Below are 21,424 nucleotides of genomic sequence, written 5' to 3' on the forward strand. Positions count from 1 at the left end.
CCCGGCCTCCGGCATCCGATACGCGAGGCCATTACCCTGGTCATCTCTCCTTTTTGCTGCTGTTTCTTCCCCGTCTCTCCCTTTGGATGACATCCAGGCGGACGGGAGCTACTGAAAATTCGTCAGCTGTCTAGTCTAAAACCACTATAACAACTAAAACCCAGGTGGAAATTGAAACAAGGCATGGAAAAAAAAAATCCCACGCTATCAGGGACTGTACAAAAATGGGGAAAAAAAGGATGGAATTAGGGCTAAGGAGCTCCAAAGTCGAAGTTTAAAGATACGCAATGCTGAGCATCAACACCACCTTAAGAGTTTCCCATCTATACTCTGATACTCCCTGGGACATGTGGCATAGATATATGGGGAACCCTATTCCCAACCAGATCAAGATCCCAAGCCAGCCTAAAACTATATGGTATAAGAGATTTAGGGATTATTACTACATCTGTAATGCTTCCAGTGCCACTTTAGAATAGACAAGTGCATCAAAGATCAATATAAAATACCTGTGTAATTAATTTGAAAACACTTTGAGCAATTGCAAGTGCCCTACCCCAATCACACATCCTTGTCCTTGCTCCTAAGCAAAATGAAGTGTGGATCTGGCAGTCTCAGTAAAGACAAATGAAATGTGGTTTGAATCAAGTCAAATAAATAGAAATACAGTGTTTTCTCTCAAAGCGTAAAACTTAATAGTAAGTCCAAACCTATTTTACTTCTTACTTACTATTAAGTTCAAACCTATTTTACTTTTTGAACTTGCAGTTGAAAGCTAGAAACTTAATTAAACTCTCTGGAAAAAATTAGCACTTAAGATCTTTCGACGCGATAACCATAAAGCAATTTAAAAATTACAACCATTAAAGTCAAAATGCAAACTTCTGGCTTCTACAGACCTCAATATTTGCTGCCACGGATCTTTCATGCCTTAATAAGCTAGCAGGTAAGACGGCCTAGTTATTCACAAAGCTGCTTCTCCCAGCTACATTTCTCTTGCTGAACAGACACGATTAATACAGAAAGCCAGAAATATTTTGTTTACTCATAATTATATCTTAACGAAGCTTTCACAGCAACAAAAAGCCAGCGAGGGCAGGAGCAGCTGATCTAATGATCCGCAAGAGTTCTGTGGCCTAAATTGAAAAAAGATTACTAAATATTCCTCGAGTACCTGACTGCTCGGGTCAATGCTGGCCATAGCAAGACAAATATTCCATTTGCACGCAGCCGAGCCCTCACTAAGAGCTTATGGACTTCTTTAGAAGCCCGATGATCAATAAAGTGCCATTTAAAAACTTAGTCAAGGGGGGGCTGTTAATGTGATGGAGATGAAGCAGACACTGACCCATGCTACCTCTAAACTTTAAAATTAGTCCAAATGACAACCTTCATCAGGCTTCGAGGTGCAGATACAAAGAAAATATATTGTTATTCTATCTTTATATATATCATGTGTATATAGTATGTATCTATATTATACATTATATTTTTATATTAATATGTCTTGTATATATTATACTTAATTTTAATAGATCTCATATATATTGTGGATTTATTCTATATCAATATATCTTATATTCGACAATTTAGGAAATGCATCTTTGCTACAGGCTAAGACGATGCTGATATTGCTGCAGGTTTACCACTTGAGCAAAGGCAGCCGGTCCCACCGGCTCCCAGCCGGTCCCCCATCAGGCTGTTCTGATGGGCAACATCGCCTTCGTGCTTCTGCTGAGACCTCAGCTGAGGGATGGACCCGAATTCAGAGTAACCTCTACTCACGTTATTTATCCTTTCAGACCCTTGTAAGGAAAACCATGGCGCTCCAGCCTCATTAAACTGTAATTGCGTTCTCCGTCAGATGACGCGTTTACTCCTCCAAGCCAGCATCCTCTCTGTCAATAACCCAGGCTGATAAATTTAATTAATAACCCTACTTGAAAACCAGACAAACATCAATATGTTGGGGTTTTTTTTAAAGCATTATGTTTTCTCCCAGTTTTATTGAAGTTATTTGGCTTTCCTGCAGCAGATGGAAAACAGATGTTATAGAGAGGGAAGGGCTGCATGAGCCAGAACGAAAAACCAAGGCAGCAACAGGCAGGTCGCACCCATTCATTACCCATGTATTTCCCTTCTGCCATGAGGCTATTTATATTGCATCTCTATTATTCCAAATATTATAATTGTGATGCAATTCTAGCAACCACAGTTTTCTCCTTCGCAGCCCAAAGTAGAAAGCAGCACGCGAGTCTAAAGTTTCTTTGTGCCGCGTAAGCACTTTGGAAAGCTTCGCTCCCCTCTTGTAGCATTAATGCCAATATTATGGTTTGTAATCCCCCCTGAAGCAGCCCAAACCCAGGATTAATCCAGGCTTACCGCCTCTTGGATACCCGCTTGTTATACTGAGGAAAAATTAAAAAAGGAGTTTGTGTACATGCACACAAGGCAATTTAGCAATTGTGTGTATCGCTGGCAAAATTAAATGTGCATCCTCGTTTAGGTGATTTGCAGCACAAGTGGAGGAGCAGGACTGCAGTTATTAATCATTTCAAGCAGCAGCACGATGGAAAAACCTGGACAAAAAGTAAATCACGGGTGATTTAAGAAGCGACTGACCATATGCATGGACAGCTGAAATGGCAGATGACCTACCTTGTTGAATTTTTAGCCATGCTTCACAAGCAAGGAAAGGTCTTTGAAAATCTGTGCTCTCTCCACAGTATTCTTTTTCCCCCCATTTAACGCTAATCTGAAACTTTCGGCAATATAGTCTGGCACAGTGGCAACTAAGAGAGGATGCAGGAGCAGGTTATTCTTTGCTTCCATTTGCAGGAAAAGCAAAGCAAGGAGGGAGCCTTGTGCTCTAATTGCTGCACAAAACCCACTGCCCAGTGCAGGGTTGTATACGGGCAACCTACACGCTGACAGCACTGCTCCGAGGACCGAGGACCAGGCATGACAGACCACCATCCTGACCAGCTGCTATTTTGGAGGATTCACTTAAATTCCTTTACAACTGACTTAATATGTATAATTTTAAGTTAGCTTTGACATTCTTTTCAACTCCCAATTACGTACCCCTAAGTACTGAAGTAGCATCTCCAGTTATTCGATGCTGCCGCTCGTACCCAACAAGCAATAAATAACACACCTTACCTTTTCATTAACAGACATAATAATTAAAACATTGGACAGATTTCCATTGCTAACTACTCTCCAAAATATTTAAAGTATCCACCACGGATGTGCTTTTCCATAGCAAAAAGAGTTTACTTGTACTATGGCAAACATTCTTCTGAAGCTTGAGAATTAAGTTAAAATAGCGCTTCTTACGAAGAGGAGCTGAGCTTCACACCAAGCCGTGACCCAGAGAACAAAATGGGGTTTTACTTGATTAATTATTTTGGACTTCTATGTCACACCTGCAACACAGATCTCTGTGTGTGTGTATAGTATTATATTACATACATTTTTATAATAGATATTTTTATTATCATATATTATTGTGGACTTCTATATGAAGATTTGTGTGTTTACACATATTATTTCTATTATATTGTATATATTATTACTGCAGATATTATCTTTTATATATATTATTTTGCACTTCTGTATAACTGCAATGCAGATTTGTGTTTACATATATTATTATGCTCCTATTATATTGTATATATTATTATTGCAGATCTTATCTTTATATATATTATTTTGGACTTCTATACGATACCTGCAATGCAGATTTGTGTGTGCTTATGCACATACTTACATGTCCACACACACATAATCTCCCAATACTTGCAAAATACCACCACATGCTATTATACTATACTATATTATTATTTTAGATCTTATGTTAGAGATACATGTTACTTTGGACTTCTATATGAGACCTGCAATGCAGATTTGTGTGTGTGTACATACACACACACACACACACACACACACAATCTCCCAGTAGTCGCAAAATACCACCACACACTTTCCTCTAGCTGCTGTTTGGAAAAATTAAAAATATTTACTTGTTATAATTTTTCCTGGAAAGCGCATCCCACTGGGTAGCGGGTCAGCTCTGCCCTGCGCAGGCGGCAGAGGGGTGCCTGCGGTTACGGCCGCTCCTCTGCTTGCCGCCGCCATCGCAGCGCCTGCAATTAGCAGCGAGGCTTTTTGCAGGGTGGTTGAGTGCATTCATCCACTTCTGATTAACAGCTCCAGGGAAAAAAAACAAACACGCGACGGAGAGGGAATCGAGCGATTCGAAACACGAAGGCTAAAACAAAAAAGAGCAATGAAACGCCAGAAAAATAGAAGTTGCAGGTTGGGTTTGGCAGCACGCTGGGATTAGATCACCGTGAATCCCAGCTTAAATAAAGCTCCAACATGAATTTCCTGACTAAGGTAAAAAAGCCTGGCTCAAATTTATGAACTGCTGGCAAGGTTACCTCTATCCCAGAGGCCTCCAAATACCAAGAAAACTCTGGCCCAGAAATGCAGAGTTCAGCCTGATAATTCAAATACATTCCTCTGAGCATCGCTGTTCCTGCAGCCGTAGCCTAGGCAATAAAGAAATAAACTCCAATACTTCCAACTTCACATTTTTCAGAGCCTTAAATTAAACCATAGAAATGTATTTCTAAAGCTTGCAAAGTGTATTTTCGATGAAGAAGTGGATGTAAACCTTGTAGAGAAGGTCGTTTTAAGGAGCAACCCCAATCTTCCCCGTCTCCGACAGATGCAGCGCACTCCACTTACATTTCGCAAACAAGAAAATACGGAATTTTCTACTCTCTGGGACAATCTTCTGAATCTCCTTAATTAAAAGATAATTCAATTTCACAATGACATTTGTAAGCTGTAAGAAGAAAACCCCAAAGTGAACCCCACGCTTTCCCACAGGAGAGACTCAACGCTGCCTTTACGCCTACCAGCCTGTATTTAAGTTATGCCAAATTCAAAGAAAGCAGTCATTCTTCAATAAAAGATTGCTCGTTATTGAAATCTATTTGTTCTGTTGGGTTTTTTGAGGTTTGTTTGTTGGGGTTTTTTTCCCCTTCATTTTTTTTTTTTTTTACTTTTTGTTTCTTCTCCAAGCACATTTCCTGCTTAGCTGAAGTCCAGAGATTAGATCTCCTCTGCTTTGGAAAGTGCTCAAGCATCACATATTTGGGATACGGCTCCCACCCCGACCCGCCACGCCAAACCTTTGCTCCCCAAACCTGCCATTTCTCAAAAAAAAAATTTCCAATTTCCTCGATGATAAAGCAGATTAAAGTTTTAACATTTTGCCCTATCTTGGACATGAGCATTTTTATCCACATGCTTTCATTCTCCTTTGGCATCTCTCAAGCGGCTCCTTGCCCAAGACTTTTCTCCCAATTAAAAACCATAAGTAAATCTGCCTACTTTGGGACAATCAGTAAATCTTTGATCCCTACCACAAAGTCGCTGCATAGGAATCCTGTTTCTCTGTTCTTATTCTCTCCTATCAAACACAAGGATATTACACATCTGGAAAACACTGGCAAAAAAATAAGATTTTTTAATTGCATTACAGCCAAAAATTGCTGAATTTTCCTTCCCCTCCCTTTTTTTTTTTTTTTTTAATTAAACAAGTCAGCCTCACCCCTGGCATTTTTTGGTACACATACCCTTTTTTCCTGAGACCTGTGCTCTCCTTCAAACCTTCTTCAAATCCACTTTCCTGGAAGCAGTAATGAGGGGAGAGGGCAGTTTTAAAAAGCATTTCTTACTCTGAAAAGGTCTTTTTTAAAAAGTATTTCTTGTTTTTCCCCTCAAATTTCATATTTTCTTAGCATGTAGCATTACCATTTCTTTAAGTATTTTCATAGGAACTGCTTGGAAACCACTACATTATACCCTGCTACCAGTCTGCCCATAACAGCATGAACTGGTCTAAATTAAATTAACCATCTTGGTGAACGCAAATGTATTAAATATATCCAGTAATGCTTAAAATCAGAAATAATCACAATTACTCAGATCCCTACTTCTCCTATAGTGGATCATATGGTTTTCTTTTATAATGGAAATAACTGACACAATTTGCTTTCATGACTATAAATAATATTTTTCATGAGAGCCAACTGTCCTGATTTGTCTTGTGCTGTGCTAAATTTTGAAATATTTCGATTCTTAAACAATATTGTACCATCTTTTCCTCTATCCTGGCTTTACTTATGGGCTAGGACTTTTGAAAACAGAAATATATAATTTTCAAAATGCTCTGCTTTTACAACAAGGAAGTTTAAATTATTCATTTCGCATCCAGACGGTTTTTCCATCGCTGACAAGCGCCAGCAGACGGCAGCTATGTAACTTAGACACCGTTCGCTTTATCAATCGTGTCGTTAAGACCTATCAAAAACTTTAGCTTTCACATAGCCATAAGATGCATTTTTCTGAAAATCCTTACTGGGTTAGCAGCAAGCGGTAGAACCAGCCAGGCGTAAGCCAAAAAGCAAGCGGCGTGCTGCTGCTCCTATGGTGCGGACCAGAACAAAGATAATTTATGGTAGTCACTACAAGCTTCACGTAGTCAAGCTGACCCCCCCAAAAAACATCCAGATTTATTAGACAGAGATCAATGCCAGTTTAGGAGATCCCCGAGTCACAGAGGACAAAGTGGTGGGACTGGTAGGGAAGCATCACCCTGCCATGCTCAATGTCCTCCCAGGGATGGGATGAAGGACGAGGTGAAGCCTTCATCTCGCTGACTGCGGCCATCCTTGTGGGATGACGGAGCAGCACCTCACTCTCCAAGGCTCTTCCCTACAAAAACAGAGGTGGTGCACACTACATCACAAAGCTTCATGGGAGAGAGCAGTGAGGCACGTGAGGCACCAACCATACCGGTGATGGAAAGCTTCGTTAATTTGTTTCTCACTGATGTAAGAAGGACTTTTTTTTTTTTTTTTAAATGCTTTATATGTCCTAAAATAAACAATCTGCAAAACAGCTTCGCTGTTTTAAACTCAACAGTAAGTCTTAAGATTCACCTTGTCCTTTCATCTTCTCTATCTTTGCCCGTAAAAGTCCAAATCCCCAATCACCACGACAAAGCCAGAGGCTCAACTGTCTGGCACGACGTTTATCCCTCATCCATCTTAATTAAGCGAATAAAAGCGAGTTGCAATCAGCTGCTGCAGTTAAGGCAGATCCTTTCTGCAAACACAGGAAACAATGATTTTATTTGCCTACCCCAAATTGCTGCCATGAGCTTAAGCGAGACTTGTGCAATGAGGTTTTGAGGAAGGATTGTTCCATCACCCTCTGCCACACACTCCACTGAGTTTTAACCTAACCTCTATATAATATTTAACCTTAGAGGCTGAACAAATTGATCATCGCTCTGGAGCAGCTACCTGCCTATACTTGACTATGTTGCTTTCCCTGTTTAATTGATTTCAGTTGAATTTGCCAAAGCTCTTCGGTGAAAGCAGGAGGCACTTGATTACGCTTCTTTATATCTGGCAGACATTGAGACCACGAAGAAAAAGCAATCTTCTCTAAGCTGCAGAGGGACGGTCAGCACCGCTTATCCCAGCAATTCTTGAATTTAGACATTTTTGTTGATACAATCCTAAACGACAATCACCATTCGCACTGATGCTCATGCTGCACTTGCAGTTGTCAATGACCATGTTGACTTCTCTCTTCCTACAGGAAGCATAAGGGGAAATAAGGCATATACATTGCATTGCCACACTGCTGTAGTTGGCTCAGGAGGTCTTCAAAGAGAACCTCTTGACCCTCCACTAAATCCGCTTCAGTTTCTATGCTCCAAAACTGCTGAGATTCAAACTAAATCCCAGTTGTATGCAACTGAGGTCTTCTGCTGCAGGACCAGATGGGACCCCAGAGGTCCACAATTGGGGTCGGCACCAGCTGCTTCCCTCCGCACAACGGCTCCCCGTAGAGCTGAACCACTTGTTAATGTATACATAGGGTACGCATTCAGGTGTACGAAGCATGCATGTATAGGTATCTTTAATTCCCATCTAGGACAGCTAGGTGCTTCAGTACCCTTACAAATACGACACTCGCAGACCTGCCCAGGCTCATACAGGAAAACAAAGTAAAGACGAGGCAGAAGCAAGCGCCAACCACATGCACAGACTCTAGAAGTAACCCCCTTTAGGTTTATGTACATCAACAGACACTGGAAACATTAAAAAGAAGAAAAAAACCCCATCCTAAGTGCATTTTCTCTGTCTCTCCACTGTATAAAATAATTGACAATTACAATTTCTCTGCTATAAATAGCAATCTGTGCTATAAATAGCAAGGGAACACCTCTCACATTTGAAGATGCTGAGGACAGACTCAGAAAATTTTATTTGCCGCCTCAGGAAATAATTTGTTTGGACTCCCAGAGCTCAATAAGACACCATCACCTTGTCATTGAGCAGACGAGAGGGCATTGCTCCTCAGGCAGCAAAACCAAACACTCTCACAGGAGATGTTTAGTGGAGAGCACTCATGTTTTGTGCCTGGAAAAGCCACTGCGACAGCAAAAACCGTTAAAAAGCCAAAATTTGTCAACTGCTACCACCAGAGCTGGGTGTAGTCCCTGTCCTACAAAGGCTCCTTGTTCTCAGGTGCTTCTGTGCCCCACCAAGGGCGACCAAGCTGCAGCACACCACCTATCTGGCATCCACCCAGCGCCCAAGCCAAGCGCGTAAAATCCTCTATGGGTTCCCCAGCCCCGAAGAAAGTCAAAAGGGTCTCAGTAAATGGTCCTAAAAAAAAAAAAAAAACCCCCAAAAAAAAAAACCAACGAACAACTAAATCTGTATTTTGACTGGGAGAAGGGAGGGGGAAATAAGCAAAATCCCTACTAGAGCATTAATTTCTTATTCCGTGACTAGAGGAATGCAGTGCCATATTCACTACCCACATCAGAGACAAAAAGTCTGCGCCTTTGTTACCAATATATAGTCCTCATGGAAGCCTTACTGGGCAGCAGCAGCACGATTTTAGATGAAAAATATTATTTATCAGAGTGCTACGTCATCTTTATATTATTTGACAAATATATCTAATTAAAAAGTGAAATGGAAAGCTTTCAAAAAGAGGTCCTTCCCTCACGCTTCATAAAATTCAGGTTAAAAGACTTAATACAAACCCAAAGAACAGATACACTGGCATAATAAGCCAGTAGATTAAAAATAATGGTATTAATAATAAAGTCAACTGTTCTCTAACACTGTACATGGCTGAGCATCACCTGGGTTCATTATGGTTGCTTGAAAACGTGAGTACATGGTGCCTACTCGGGTCAGCCTCAGGATTATATTGTATCGATATATAGATAAATATCTATAAAATCTAGATATCTGGGGATCCATAAAGTCTGGTTATTTAGGGGTCCACAAAGTCTGGATATCTGGAGATCCAGATATCTATAAAATCTGGATCTCTGGATACAAGAATATCTCGATACCTATAAAATCTAGTTCTAGATATCTAGGTATAGCTCAATAGAGGGAAAAGTAGAAACCCTGAAAGATCAGTGAAAGAAAAGGATAAAAATGGAAGGGTATGAATGAGAACGAATGGCAAAACAAAACAACTCCCCCCAAAAGAGGTGGCAAGGGGGTAAGAACAAGGGGAGGGAGGGAAAAGATGAGATGCTTGGACGTGTAGGTCCCATAAAATGCTCCCTGTAAGGCAACCGCTCCACCCAGCAAAGGCAGGGTTTTACCTCGCATTTCCCTCCCAGAAACAAAATAGCTGCTAATTCTTAAGGGTGGAGAAAAAGGCAGCTTCTCATAAACCTGCTTTAATAACTAATCCATTTTCCTGCAGTCATCTCAGGTGAGAAATAACAATTTCTGTCATTTAAGCATAATAAACTGGATTTGGTGGTGACAAAATGTTTGCTGAAGACAGCAAATTAAAAAATGAAACAAAAAAAAATTAAACTCAGCCAATCTGGATATTGCACGAAGCCTCTAAAGTAAAAAGACTGAATAATTCAGCATCAGAGAAATGGATGAACAAGACACTATTTGATACAGAGCCTGAAACTGTAAAATATCCCCGGCTAAAGAATAACAGCATTTTGAGAGCGCTGGTGAAAAGCATTTGGTGCATGAGCCTTGCTGTATGACTCCTTTGTGTCACTGCTGCCGGCGGAGGCCTGCACAAATTCTTCCCACATTAGGCATCATCTGTATAATCTCTGCGCGCTGCTCCCTCTCTAACCTTTCCGTGCACCGGGGAGGGAAGAATGCAAGGCGAAAAAATCCTGGCTGCTGCATTAAACACCTACCCCAACCGCAGATCACACAGGAGATCAATAATAATTGCATATATCATAGGTTAAAAATTATCAAAAATGAGTCTTCCCTCTCCCCTTCATATACATCCATTTTTCAGTTATAAAACCTCTAGAGCCACATGACACAACCTAATTACTTAAAAATCAGTGCATTGGAAACTGAACTTCATGAACTAGATCAGATAATCTGTTGGGGGTTTTTTTAAAGTCCATTTTAACAAAATTTGGTTACCTCCCATTAATACTGTTCCAAGTAGCAAAGAAAAATATGAATATACTCAAATTTTACTTGGTATTAATACTGTTCTAAGTAGTAGTAGGGAAAAAAAGGGGGGGGGGAATATATTAAAAAGTTTACCTCCCATTAGTACTGTTCCAAGTAAAAATACGAATATGTTGGATTTGATAACGCCTTTTCTCACAGGGAAATAATTGCACCATAATTTGCCATATAAAACCAGCATCGCCTTATCCTGGCGACGCGCTGCAGGGGATAACATGGTGGAATCTGCCAGCAGGGCTGGGTCCTACCTGGGATTACTACAGGTCTTACACGCATCAGGCCAAATTGCGTGGGAGCAGCAGTGGAGGACGAACGCAGATTTAGCTTTAGCATCTCCACGTTGTCCAACGCCATTCGAATATACTGAAAGTCCAGGACATGCCCGATTCTTCTAGTTAATTGGGTTTTTTTAACTCCGCTCAATAGCTCTTTGTTTAACTCTGGAAACATTCAGCAGCATCTACTGAAATTTTGGCAGCGCAGTATCATTTTCACTCGCACCTAACAGCGGCCAGCTCTTCAGCTGCTGCTGCGAGAGCTGAATTCAGCTCAGTAAGAGCAGGGAGGGAGGCTGTACACCACAGCAAAGTCCTATAAAAAAAAATTTAGTATCTTTTCATAGCTGCTTACATTTTCCTCTAGCAATCAGGATGAAAAAAATAAATAAATAAGAAAAATAACAGCTTTTAGACTTCTGGAACTGAAGATTGAAGCTATAACTTCCCCGTACAACCAACACGTGCATATTGTGTAATATTGCTCCAGAAATTAAAAAGCAATTCCAGCTGCTGTTCCTAAGGTTTCTATGCAAACCACCACCTATTGGGAATGCAAATAGCATTGCCGCCACTACAAAAGGCTAGCTGCTCTTTTTCAAAAGCAATTCAAGCAATCAACTCTCTTTTTTTCCAGCAAAGACGCTGCAGATGCACATCAGCTGTGAAGGACAGCAACAGCTACCCTCCACCACCGTCAGCATTCCTCAGCCTGTCACAGAAACATTTCTTTTTGCTATTTTTTTAAATTTTTTTTATTTTTTTTTTAAGTAATTGAGAAATCCCCACTGGGACCTTTGAAGATGCATGTAAACAGCTGCTTAGAAAACATGTCTGGTTTTTGTAGCTGCCATCACAGTACTTCTTGTGACAAACGAGATGTTGGGAAAGTTACAGATGATAAAAGGATCTGGTGCTGGCTCTGTTAGACGTAGGCTCATCCGATACCTGTCTGGGGACCTTTGGGCATACCTAAACCAGGGAGAAACTTCCTGCTTCTGCATTTCTGCTGAGAATTGGAAAAAACAAAAAAAAAAGTCATTACGTGATGTAATAAATTAACCTGTATGCAAACCTCCCCAGGCTAAAGCATGGTTTATATGTTTCCCTTTGCACTGAACGGAGGAGGATGCTCACATGTGGCATCGTTGCACCGGTCCAGGGCGATGATCCCAGGGAGGGATGGGGAGCAGCACCCCAACATCCCACTTCTAAAGGGTAAAGTCTATGAAAACAAGCTGGGTTTCCAATATAAAGTTCCCCTGTATGTTTCTAGCTAATCTAATTAAAGAGAAAGCAGGGTCTTAAAGCACTGTCCTATGTTCAGATGAATAAGTTACCTACCGATGGGGTAAAATAGCCCCATGGCCAAACCACAGCTCTCCAGGTAGACCACTAATTGGGTCACAGAATGGTCTGGGTTAGAAGGGACCTTCAAAGATCATCTAGTCCAACCGCCCTGCCATGGGCAGGGACACCTTCCACTAGACCAGGTTGTTCAACCTGTCCAACCTGACCCTGAATACTTCCACTGATGGGGCACCCACAACTTCTCTGAGGAACCTCTTCCAGTGTCTCACTACCCTAAAGTGGAAGTCCTGTGATAATGATGTTTTGGGGTTTTTTAGAGCAAACCTTTAACTGTGGCTTCCAGAATTAGAAATGAAGTAGAAACACTTCATGCTCTGCACATATTGCCTATAGGAAGCTCCTCCTATTCCCCTCTCCAAAAAAAAATTGCAATTGTTGGAGTAAAGTGTTTGCCTGACCGGCAAGCCTCCTTGATGCCTTCTTAAATAATATTGGGGTTGGCATCTAAATGAAAAGAAACCTACCTACACGGCAGCAAAGTTACACACCTTGAGTACTTGATGAAGCATCAAGCCAAGAATAACTAAGTTTTCATCCGAAGTATTGCATGAAAGATATCAGAAACAGAACTGAATCACAGCACATGCAATTCATCCTCAGAGCTATATAAAATAACTGAATTTGAGAAGATCAGTCTTGAAACTAAAGCGCCAGAGAGCAAAACTTTGATAAACTCAGCTATCTGGATACCCTGCTGAAAAAGCAATCTTCTACAGGGAAAAACGTGCTTCATAAGAAAATGGGGAAAAAAACAGAAAAAATATAAAGAAAATCACCTTTTAAAACCAATTGGAACCTTGTTATTAGAAAAATAAGTATGGTATTTAAGTAATATCATTTATGACAAGTAATATAGCAATATGTAAGTATTTTATACTATCATTTATCAAAAAAAAAAAAAAGGCATATTGCAACCACTCCAAGGAGCACCGCTACAAAACAAGTTTGCCTATTAAATCCCTTTTAAGGAAAAAGAAAATCCATAGGACTTATGTCAAACACACTCTAAAAGGACACGTTTGGTCTCAGTGCACACCTCTAACTGCAGGCACTGCTACATACACCTGCTGGATGATCCTACCGCGTTTAGATGGCAGTAACAGATTGCCTTGACAGCTGTCCCCAAAAGTGCAATTTGGACACAGCTCACAGGAATCTTGTGCAAGAAAAAAGTCGCAAACAATAGCCTGAGGCTATTCAAAAAAGGTAAATTAGGAAAACAGCAAAGCTGCAGAAAAAAAAAAAAAAGTCTTAATTTTGCTCCGCTTCCGCTCCTGCCGTGCGAGCGCGACTGCGAAGGCATTCCCAGGAACGGGTGGTTCGGTGCAAACACTCGTGCTACCAGAGATGCTTTGCAAGCAGGGAAAGAAAGAGATTAACAGGCCTTAGTAAACTCTTAATTGCTGTGCTCCGTTCCCTAAATCAGAAGTCGCAGCATGAGGAGGTATGCCGCTGCCTCCTAAAAGGCAAGCCTGAGTTGAACACCATTTCATTTTAAATACGCAGAGGGAAAACAAGGGGATCCAAGAAGGTGTCTGGAGGAGGGGAGAAGAATGAAGAAAAAGAGGAAAAATAAAATACCCAAGTTTTGCATCTAAACTTACAGAGAAGTGAAAAGTGTATTTTAATCAAAAGGTCAAATCTGCAAATGGGTGGCAACCCTTTACAACAGATCTCCAAAGACCCCTTTTTAAGGAAATTTTAGGAAGGGAAGGAAAAGCAGAAGTATGCACATTTTATCTTTAAGCCTGCGTGATTTGTGACTATTTGGGACTGGCGCTGGCAGAGCAGAAGAAATTCTGGATTACCCTCACTTTCTCCGAGAGACCTGGAGGCAGCTCGAGAAGCACAGCAGCAGCCGTCCAGCTGCCAGAGCGAAGGAATGCAAACTTCGGTTCCAAAAGCAAAAGGAATAACAGAGATGATTCAGATTTATTATATTTTTTTTTTTCTTCCTTAAAAACAGCTGCAGATCTTGCGAAAGGAAAGCAAAGAGGCGTAGCGCATCCCTCCCCTGTACCTAATCCCAACACATGCAACAGTCCCCAGGAAGGAGTAAGTGGCCATCGCCAAAGCGGCATTGCCATAAACCATTAGCGCTGCTGCTGCCCTCCATCCAAGAGCCAAGCAAGTAGACTTAAACTTCAGATCCTGAAACAGGGGGATCCTGGTAGGCAGGGATCTTCAAATTGCACCATCCTGAAATTGCTTGCGCCCTCTCTCCCTCTTCAATTGCATAAAATAACAGCAAGCAGAGAGGGAAAAGCAAAGAAACGTGCAGCTCGTGGGCAGGCTCTGTTTCTTGCCTCCAGACACACGCTTGTTTGACTACAAGCAGTGACTGTGAGTCTGGTTTGGGAGGAAAAAGAAAAAAAAAATATCTTTCAAGTAGGTGGAACGGTTCATTTATTCAAGGGACTGCATCAGTGGACTACTGCGTGATGCTCAGGCAGTTTTGCAACTGGACTATTTTATCGATTCCTGAAAAAAGGAGAATTTTTAAAAAAAAAAAATATTCCCAAAACTTCCTTCTACCTTCTCTTTCACAGAGATCTCCCTTCTCCACCTCTGGAAATCTAAGCTAGACAGAGGTGCTCTCTCTGACACTACGTAAGAGAACTACAACGTGGACCTTGGGTCCAACAAGAAAGCATACCAAAACCCAAACAGGCGTGCAAATGTTTCAAATAAATAACAGGATTGGAGGTGGAATGCAATATTTTTCATAGCTGTTTTCTTAAGTTACTGTGGTCACCACAGTAGCAACCATTAATTGCAGACTACCAGATCCTGGTCTAATATTTTCTCATCGACTCCTGCAAGAAACAGCTCCGTAATCTCTTGCACAACAACAGGAGAAAGTGGCGAGCCCAAGAATTGGGAGTCCACTTGCCTGTGTGCTTTAAAAGAAATAACACACAGTTTCATGCAGATTGTCCAAAAAAAAAAAAAAAAAAGCCTTTTTAATTTCTTTACCTTCAGTTTGTTATACAACTTTGCTGCTTTTCAGGGCAAAGCCCATCCTGAATGACTTTAATCATTTGCTAACTCCAGATTAAATTAGTTCAACCTGTTCTACCAGACATGAAAACAGAAAAAAAAAAAAACTTGCTGGCTTTGCAAAATGAAGCTGTTCACTTATCCTTAGCGGAGACATCCACGAGTGCTACTCCTTCCTCTGATTCCCAGGCTTCTGCTGGCACTTGAAGCTGACCCAAATGCTCAGACTCATTAATGCAACATAGACACAGAGAGTAAATACCTTTGTCTACAACTGTTAAAAAACCCTTTCAAAATAGAAAACAAACTCCCCCCAATCCACGAGTTTTACTATCCTTTAGTCAAAGCCACTTTTTATTTTAAGAGAAGGAAACTCAGCCATCAAGCCACCTCTCTGTACTGCAGCTTCACAGGAGAGCACGGCACGGCTGGAGCCGACGCGCACGTCACCTACGTGCGGATGGGCTGTAACAAACAACACTCTTGAACAAGCAAAACTGCCAATTCTAAGGAAAACCATTTCAAAGAGTTACAGGGCAAACTCAAGGCAAATTAATGTATGAATGCTTGTATTCCTCTTTAGAGTTTCACATCTGCAAAGTTAATGGTGCAGTTCATCTAATCGCCTTTCATACACAGGAAAAGTCCTCATAAAGTATCTAATCGCACTGGCCAAATCAAGTAGTCATGATTAGAAAATAAAATTTTGACCATGACATTTACCTTCAATCTCTTCCCCAGCTCAGTGCAGTTGAGCGCACAGAAACTACGTAAATACAACATTATCAATATACTATGTGCAATGAATTCTCTTTTCAATACACTATAAAGAAAGGCTACCAATAATTCAAGAAAAGCTTTTTCATTTCCATTTCCATACTGAAAAATCACCAAGATATACCAGTACTAAGAAACACTTGAGTGAAAACAAAGCATTAATAAATTTGTCAGAAAGGCATTTGCAGTACTTTTATTTTTCCTATTTTTGGAAGCAGGTAGGATTCTATAGGCAGAAACACACCTTCTCTTACTGCTAGCATTGTTGTGACTTTATTACCAGCATTTAGCAGATAACCCCAGACTAGTGTCATAATAAAACCCCAACTACTTGAGTTGGTTTGGGGTTTTTTTGCACCGTTAGAAAGTTTCCACGCTACTATCGTTTTGATCTTACCTCAAGCACTGGTCCAGCTCCAAGAATAATCTGTTCTACTCCGCTGGCAAATCCCTTCTGGCTGAGGGCGGTGAGGTGATGAATCAGAAAGTTGGTGCTCTGTGTCTTTCCTGACCCGCTCTCTCCTGAAATCACGATGCACTGGTTCTTCCGCCGCTGAAGCATGGCGTGGTAAGCCACGTCTGCCACAGCGTAAATATGGGGTTCCAGCTTTCCCAGCTGATGGTTATCGTACATCTTGACATACTTGGGGTTATAAATAGGTAGAAACTTGAATGGATTAATAACGATGAGGATGCTGCCTACGTAGGTGTAGATTTTTTCTTGCTTGAAGCGGTTTCTGAGATTCTCCAGGAGAGTTTTCTCGTTCAAGTCCGGCAGGCTGCACAAGTCATCGTAGTCCTTTTGCTGCGGCTGGGGAAGGAAGCCACGCTCCACCATCCTGCGACGCTCCTCCGTCACCCGCAGCCAGGACTGGAGGCTCCCATAGTGAATGGACCCGTCCAGGTTCTTCTCCCGTAGGAGGAAGCGATAATCCTCGCCACTGATGCGGTTCTCCAGGGCCATGCGGGGCCACAGCATCATGCGCTGGACTGGACAGTCCGTAGGGTTGAGGATCCATTCCTCCCCACCAAACTCCTTCACTTCGGCAAGGACGTAACATTTTGTTTTCTCGAGCTGAAGTTTATTAATGAGCAAATCGATCACCTCAGCGGCCGTGGAAGTTTTCCTGGCAGTGATGGGGCAGTAGATAGTCCCTTCTGCAATGCTCCCTGGGTATATGTGCAGCGTGTACTCGCTATCCTCAAAGCGTCGTCTTCCTCCAACATCATTTACACTCATATTGGATCCTTTCCCATCAGTACCTGCGCTGCATAGTCAGGACCGTCCTATATCGTGTCAGGTCATCATATTAGCAATGCTAAAAAGAAAAAGGCAAAACAAAAATAAGTTAGGTGTTTTATCTTGGCAGGGATTCTTGAAAAATGATTGACATGCGCCATGGGATGCAATGGAGCAACTCAAATGATGATACCAATCACCTTAAGGAAAGCAAATGATGATTCCCAGCTGAAATCTGAAGAGGGAACAGGGTTTTCACACACCAAAGCTGCAATAACGGTATTTAACACACAAACACTACCCACACCTCAAGCTCCCCTCCACTCAGATGGAACTACCCACAGCACCTCAAGCTTTGGCTAATTTTTCCGTGACTCTGAAGCAAAGATTCAACAAGACTCTCTGATTTTCAGTGTATTTTACAGAGAATAAAATCAGTAGTTTGTGAGCAACATACCAGACAGCTTACTGAATCAATAGTGGCATTCTCCTCATGTCAAAAGTTGCTACAACCTTATTGCTTAATATTACTAAATAACTTATTCAAGAGTTAGTGCATCTATTTCTATGTTTGCATACTTCATGCCAGTTTAGAGAAAGCATCATTCAGCTAACCGTGACTTTGGAAAACACCCCTTGACTTTCCCAACACTGACTTACCCGTACACATAAATTACATATTTTCTAGACATTGTTAAAGAACTGAAGCTTTTGAGATTTGGAACAGTTGCATAAAATGCTAACTTAAAAAAAACAAACACAACTTTAATTAAAATAGCACCTTAAAGGCATACTCCAACCAAGAGGAAAATGTTCTCTTAGTCATAGAATCTTTACTGTTGGAAAAGACCTTTAAGATCATCGAGTCCCACCATTAACCCAGCACTACCAAGTCCACCACTAAACCATGTCTCTCAGCACCACATCTACACATCTTTTAAATACCCTCAGGGATGGTGACTCAACTACTTCCCTGGGCAGCCTGTTCTAGGTGCTTGACAACTCATTCTGTGAAGAAATTTTTCCTAATATCCAATCTAAACCTACCCTGGCGCAACGTGAGGCCATTTCCTCTTGTCAGTTCAAAGGCCTTCCTGAGAACATTCAAAACGACTCTTGAAACACAATGATTTGTCACAAGTTTTTTAAAAAAATAATAATAAATAATTAATTCTTCAGTGGTCACAAGCTCCAAGGTCTCTCACATTGTAAAGGGACATGCGACTCCTGCAGCGGTGCCCATCCAAGGGCACACACTGCTGGTCCACCTGATGCTTTGCTCCACCACTCCTAGGTCAAAGACCTTGTATCGATTGAATTCACCTACTACCACTGCTCCAAAATCCAGACTGTGAGAAGAATCATCAGCTTCTCATGCGTGTGTGGTACACAACACCCTCAAATTTTATCTAAGATAAAATGACCATCACCTTCCCCTGCGGACTTGGTCCTTGCCGTAGATACATTATCACATGGTTCGGTGCCAGTGAAAAGTAGATACTCCTTTCTCTTCCTGTCCAGAGGATTTACAAGCCATTGGGATTCAAAGAGCAGCATTTTTCCACCCACTAAGTCAACCTTTTTCAGAGACATCCATATCTGACATCAGATATGAAGTATTACAGCCAACTCACTTGTACAATCTCACTTTATTTCTCTCATACTGCTTCAAAAAACACAGAACACAAGTCTCTGGTGCTGAAACATCAAATGCATAGCTAATTTCTCAAACTTAATCACTACAAGACAACACCACCCCCCCCCCAGCCACAAATGAAAGCAATTCCAGAGCTAATGGTCCTCAGTTCTCCATCAATTGGTTCTAACAAACTCAAAACTCCCCTTGAGGATGTTAAGAATTATTCCAATATACAGACAAAAGGTAACCACGAAGAAATGCAGAGGACCCTCAGAGCCAGGATCTGGGCAAGAAAATGGCAGGTGACATTTAATACAGATAAAAGTTTACGCCATGCATGTCCCAACGTTATGGATAATGTTGAGCTTGTCCTTGAGCACTGCCCCACAGGAGCAAGACCTCACGAGTATGACAGTTCCCTGATGGTGTCAACAAAACAAGGTCAAAACCCATATGAGGTTTAGGGAGCTCCTGAGCTTCAGATATTCGATGTCAGGAAGCGTATTCAGAGGAAGCATTTCACAGGGCTGCCCTGTCCTAGCGCTCCTTACGTACACAGATCCAAGACCTTCAGTCCAAGCACAGCCACCCTCATCTTTTACATGCATGCTAAGCTGGGATTTGGAGATTTGTTTCATTTAGTATAAGCATTTCTGTGGTCCTCACATGAAAAGCATTATTTTACGTTGTATTGTTTCTCGCCCCAGTATTTCATTAAGTATATTATCCCCAGCCACGTGCTACTCAAAGCAAAGAAATTAATATGTCACAGTGAAATACATCTGGCATGGATTCCCAGCGCATTGCTTGGTAGCAGGACATATATTATATACTGGGAAACGCTCCAGCTGCTCTCCTATAGCTTTAGTATAGGCACAGATGCAACAGGGATGATGTCAGCTAAGTGCCGGGTTGTGCTTTCTTTGTCTAGCTCTGTAACTCCGGCATCAGCTTTTCTTCAAGAAGGGAAAAAAAACCCCACCACACTCAAGCTAGATAATTCCTCAATGAGATTTTACTTCAAAGCTTACGACAAGAGGGCTGGCTATTTTTATTCAAGTTATCAGAGTGTATTGAAGACTGCTGACTCACGTGAGAACTGCAAACAGGACTCTAAGTTGGTTACCTTGAGCAAACCGACCTGCCCTTCCTACCTCCTCCCCTCCTGTCAAATACGAGCAAGCTCAAGAAATCTTCTATAAAGCATCAGGCCACTCTACCCCGCCTACCCAAAAGCTTTCCTCACTTCTCTATAGATGCTTATTCTGCATGGACTTGGTAGAATAACAAACATCTGTGCCTTCTGCATCCAAACAACTTGAAGCCAGCAGAACGGCGAGCCAAGCGTGACCCCCATGGAGATGCTAAAAGCCCCAGTAACTCTGGGAACGCCGAAGAGCCAAGTTCCCCCCCCCTCCAAACCACTCAAACACCAGAAGCTTCCACTAACGACTAAGAAATCTAGCGAGGTCAGAAAGCAACGAGGTGTTAATTTGAGCCTTATAAATCACAGGAGGCTCGCCACAGTATTTACTTTTAATAACGCTAAACATGTCTTGGAGTATTATGTTAGGTCAAAGAAACATTAATGAAGATAATTGCCTGTGGTCTCCCAACCACTGATGTACATGAGCCTGGCTCTGCTCAACATCAAACACGCCTCTTGCGGACAGTCAGTTTCCAAAGCATTTTGGAGAAAATATTGCAATGAAATACGTGTAATTAGCATATGTCAGGGAGAAAAGCTCTCCTAATGGCAACTGTTCAAGCAGGCTGTCATATTAGCTTTTACGTGACTTTTAAAATTAACAATATTTTTGAGTTTGGACACAAAAAAATTAAATAGGGACATGAAAAGAACAACCCGTGAATACTTCCTCCATGCACTATTTTAATTAAAGGCATTTCGCATTGCTATGTGTTTAAATTTAAATGAGAACATATAAAAAATAATGCTACATCTAAGTCATTTATATAGGCTTATGGAAAAGAAAAGCTAGTATCTCACTGAAAGGGGATGCTTATAAGATGACCTGACTTTACCACCAAGCTATCGTTCAGCTGCTTCACTCATGTACTGGCTTTGGCAAGGATGGGGGCAGCAGTAGTGGGACGCTGATCCCACGGGAGACGGAAACACAGAGGATATATCAGACCTCAGAGGACAGAAATAATTGCAAACCGCTGTGAATACTCTGGCCAAAATTTATGGACTGCACATGCCTGTGAAAGGAAGAATTTATGACATTTTAAGCCAATATACTTTCAGCCTAATATTTTCTATATCCTTTTCCATTTTTCTACGTTTGAAGGAAGACTCTTACTCAAATTGACCCAGCACGCTGATTTTGCTCAATTTTACTATCATAACATAATTCCACTTACAACGTAAAAAGTGTGATCTCCAAACAAACAAGAGGTTACAAATTAAGCCTCATGCCCTCCTGCATAACAAAAGAGATTAATATTTCCAAGGAGCTTAGAGGCCCTTATAAAAATCACAATAATCAGCAGCAGCTTGATAGAAACAGCA

The 21,424-nt window shown here is 41.4% G+C and overlaps 1 protein-coding gene across 1 annotated transcript in view; it reads right to left on the reverse strand.

Annotated features, from left to right (window-relative positions):
* The window catches only part of MYO9A (myosin IXA), a gene marked incomplete at its 3' end in the record, with an annotated part of 151,229 nt that extends 133,977 nt beyond the window's left edge, over nucleotides 1–17,252 (reverse strand). The window contains exon 1 of the mRNA XM_009895571.1: nucleotides 16,410–17,252. Within this exon, the coding sequence (XP_009893873.1) occupies nucleotides 16,410–17,252 (843 nt within the window). The remainder of the gene's footprint in view (nucleotides 1–16,409) is intronic.
* Nucleotides 17,253–21,424: the final 4,172 nt, after the last annotated feature.

Source organism: Charadrius vociferus, unplaced genomic scaffold (assembly GCF_000708025.1).
Source record: "Charadrius vociferus isolate BGI_N301 unplaced genomic scaffold, ASM70802v2 scaffold132, whole genome shotgun sequence".
Classification (NCBI taxonomy): Eukaryota; Metazoa; Chordata; class Aves; order Charadriiformes; family Charadriidae; genus Charadrius; species Charadrius vociferus.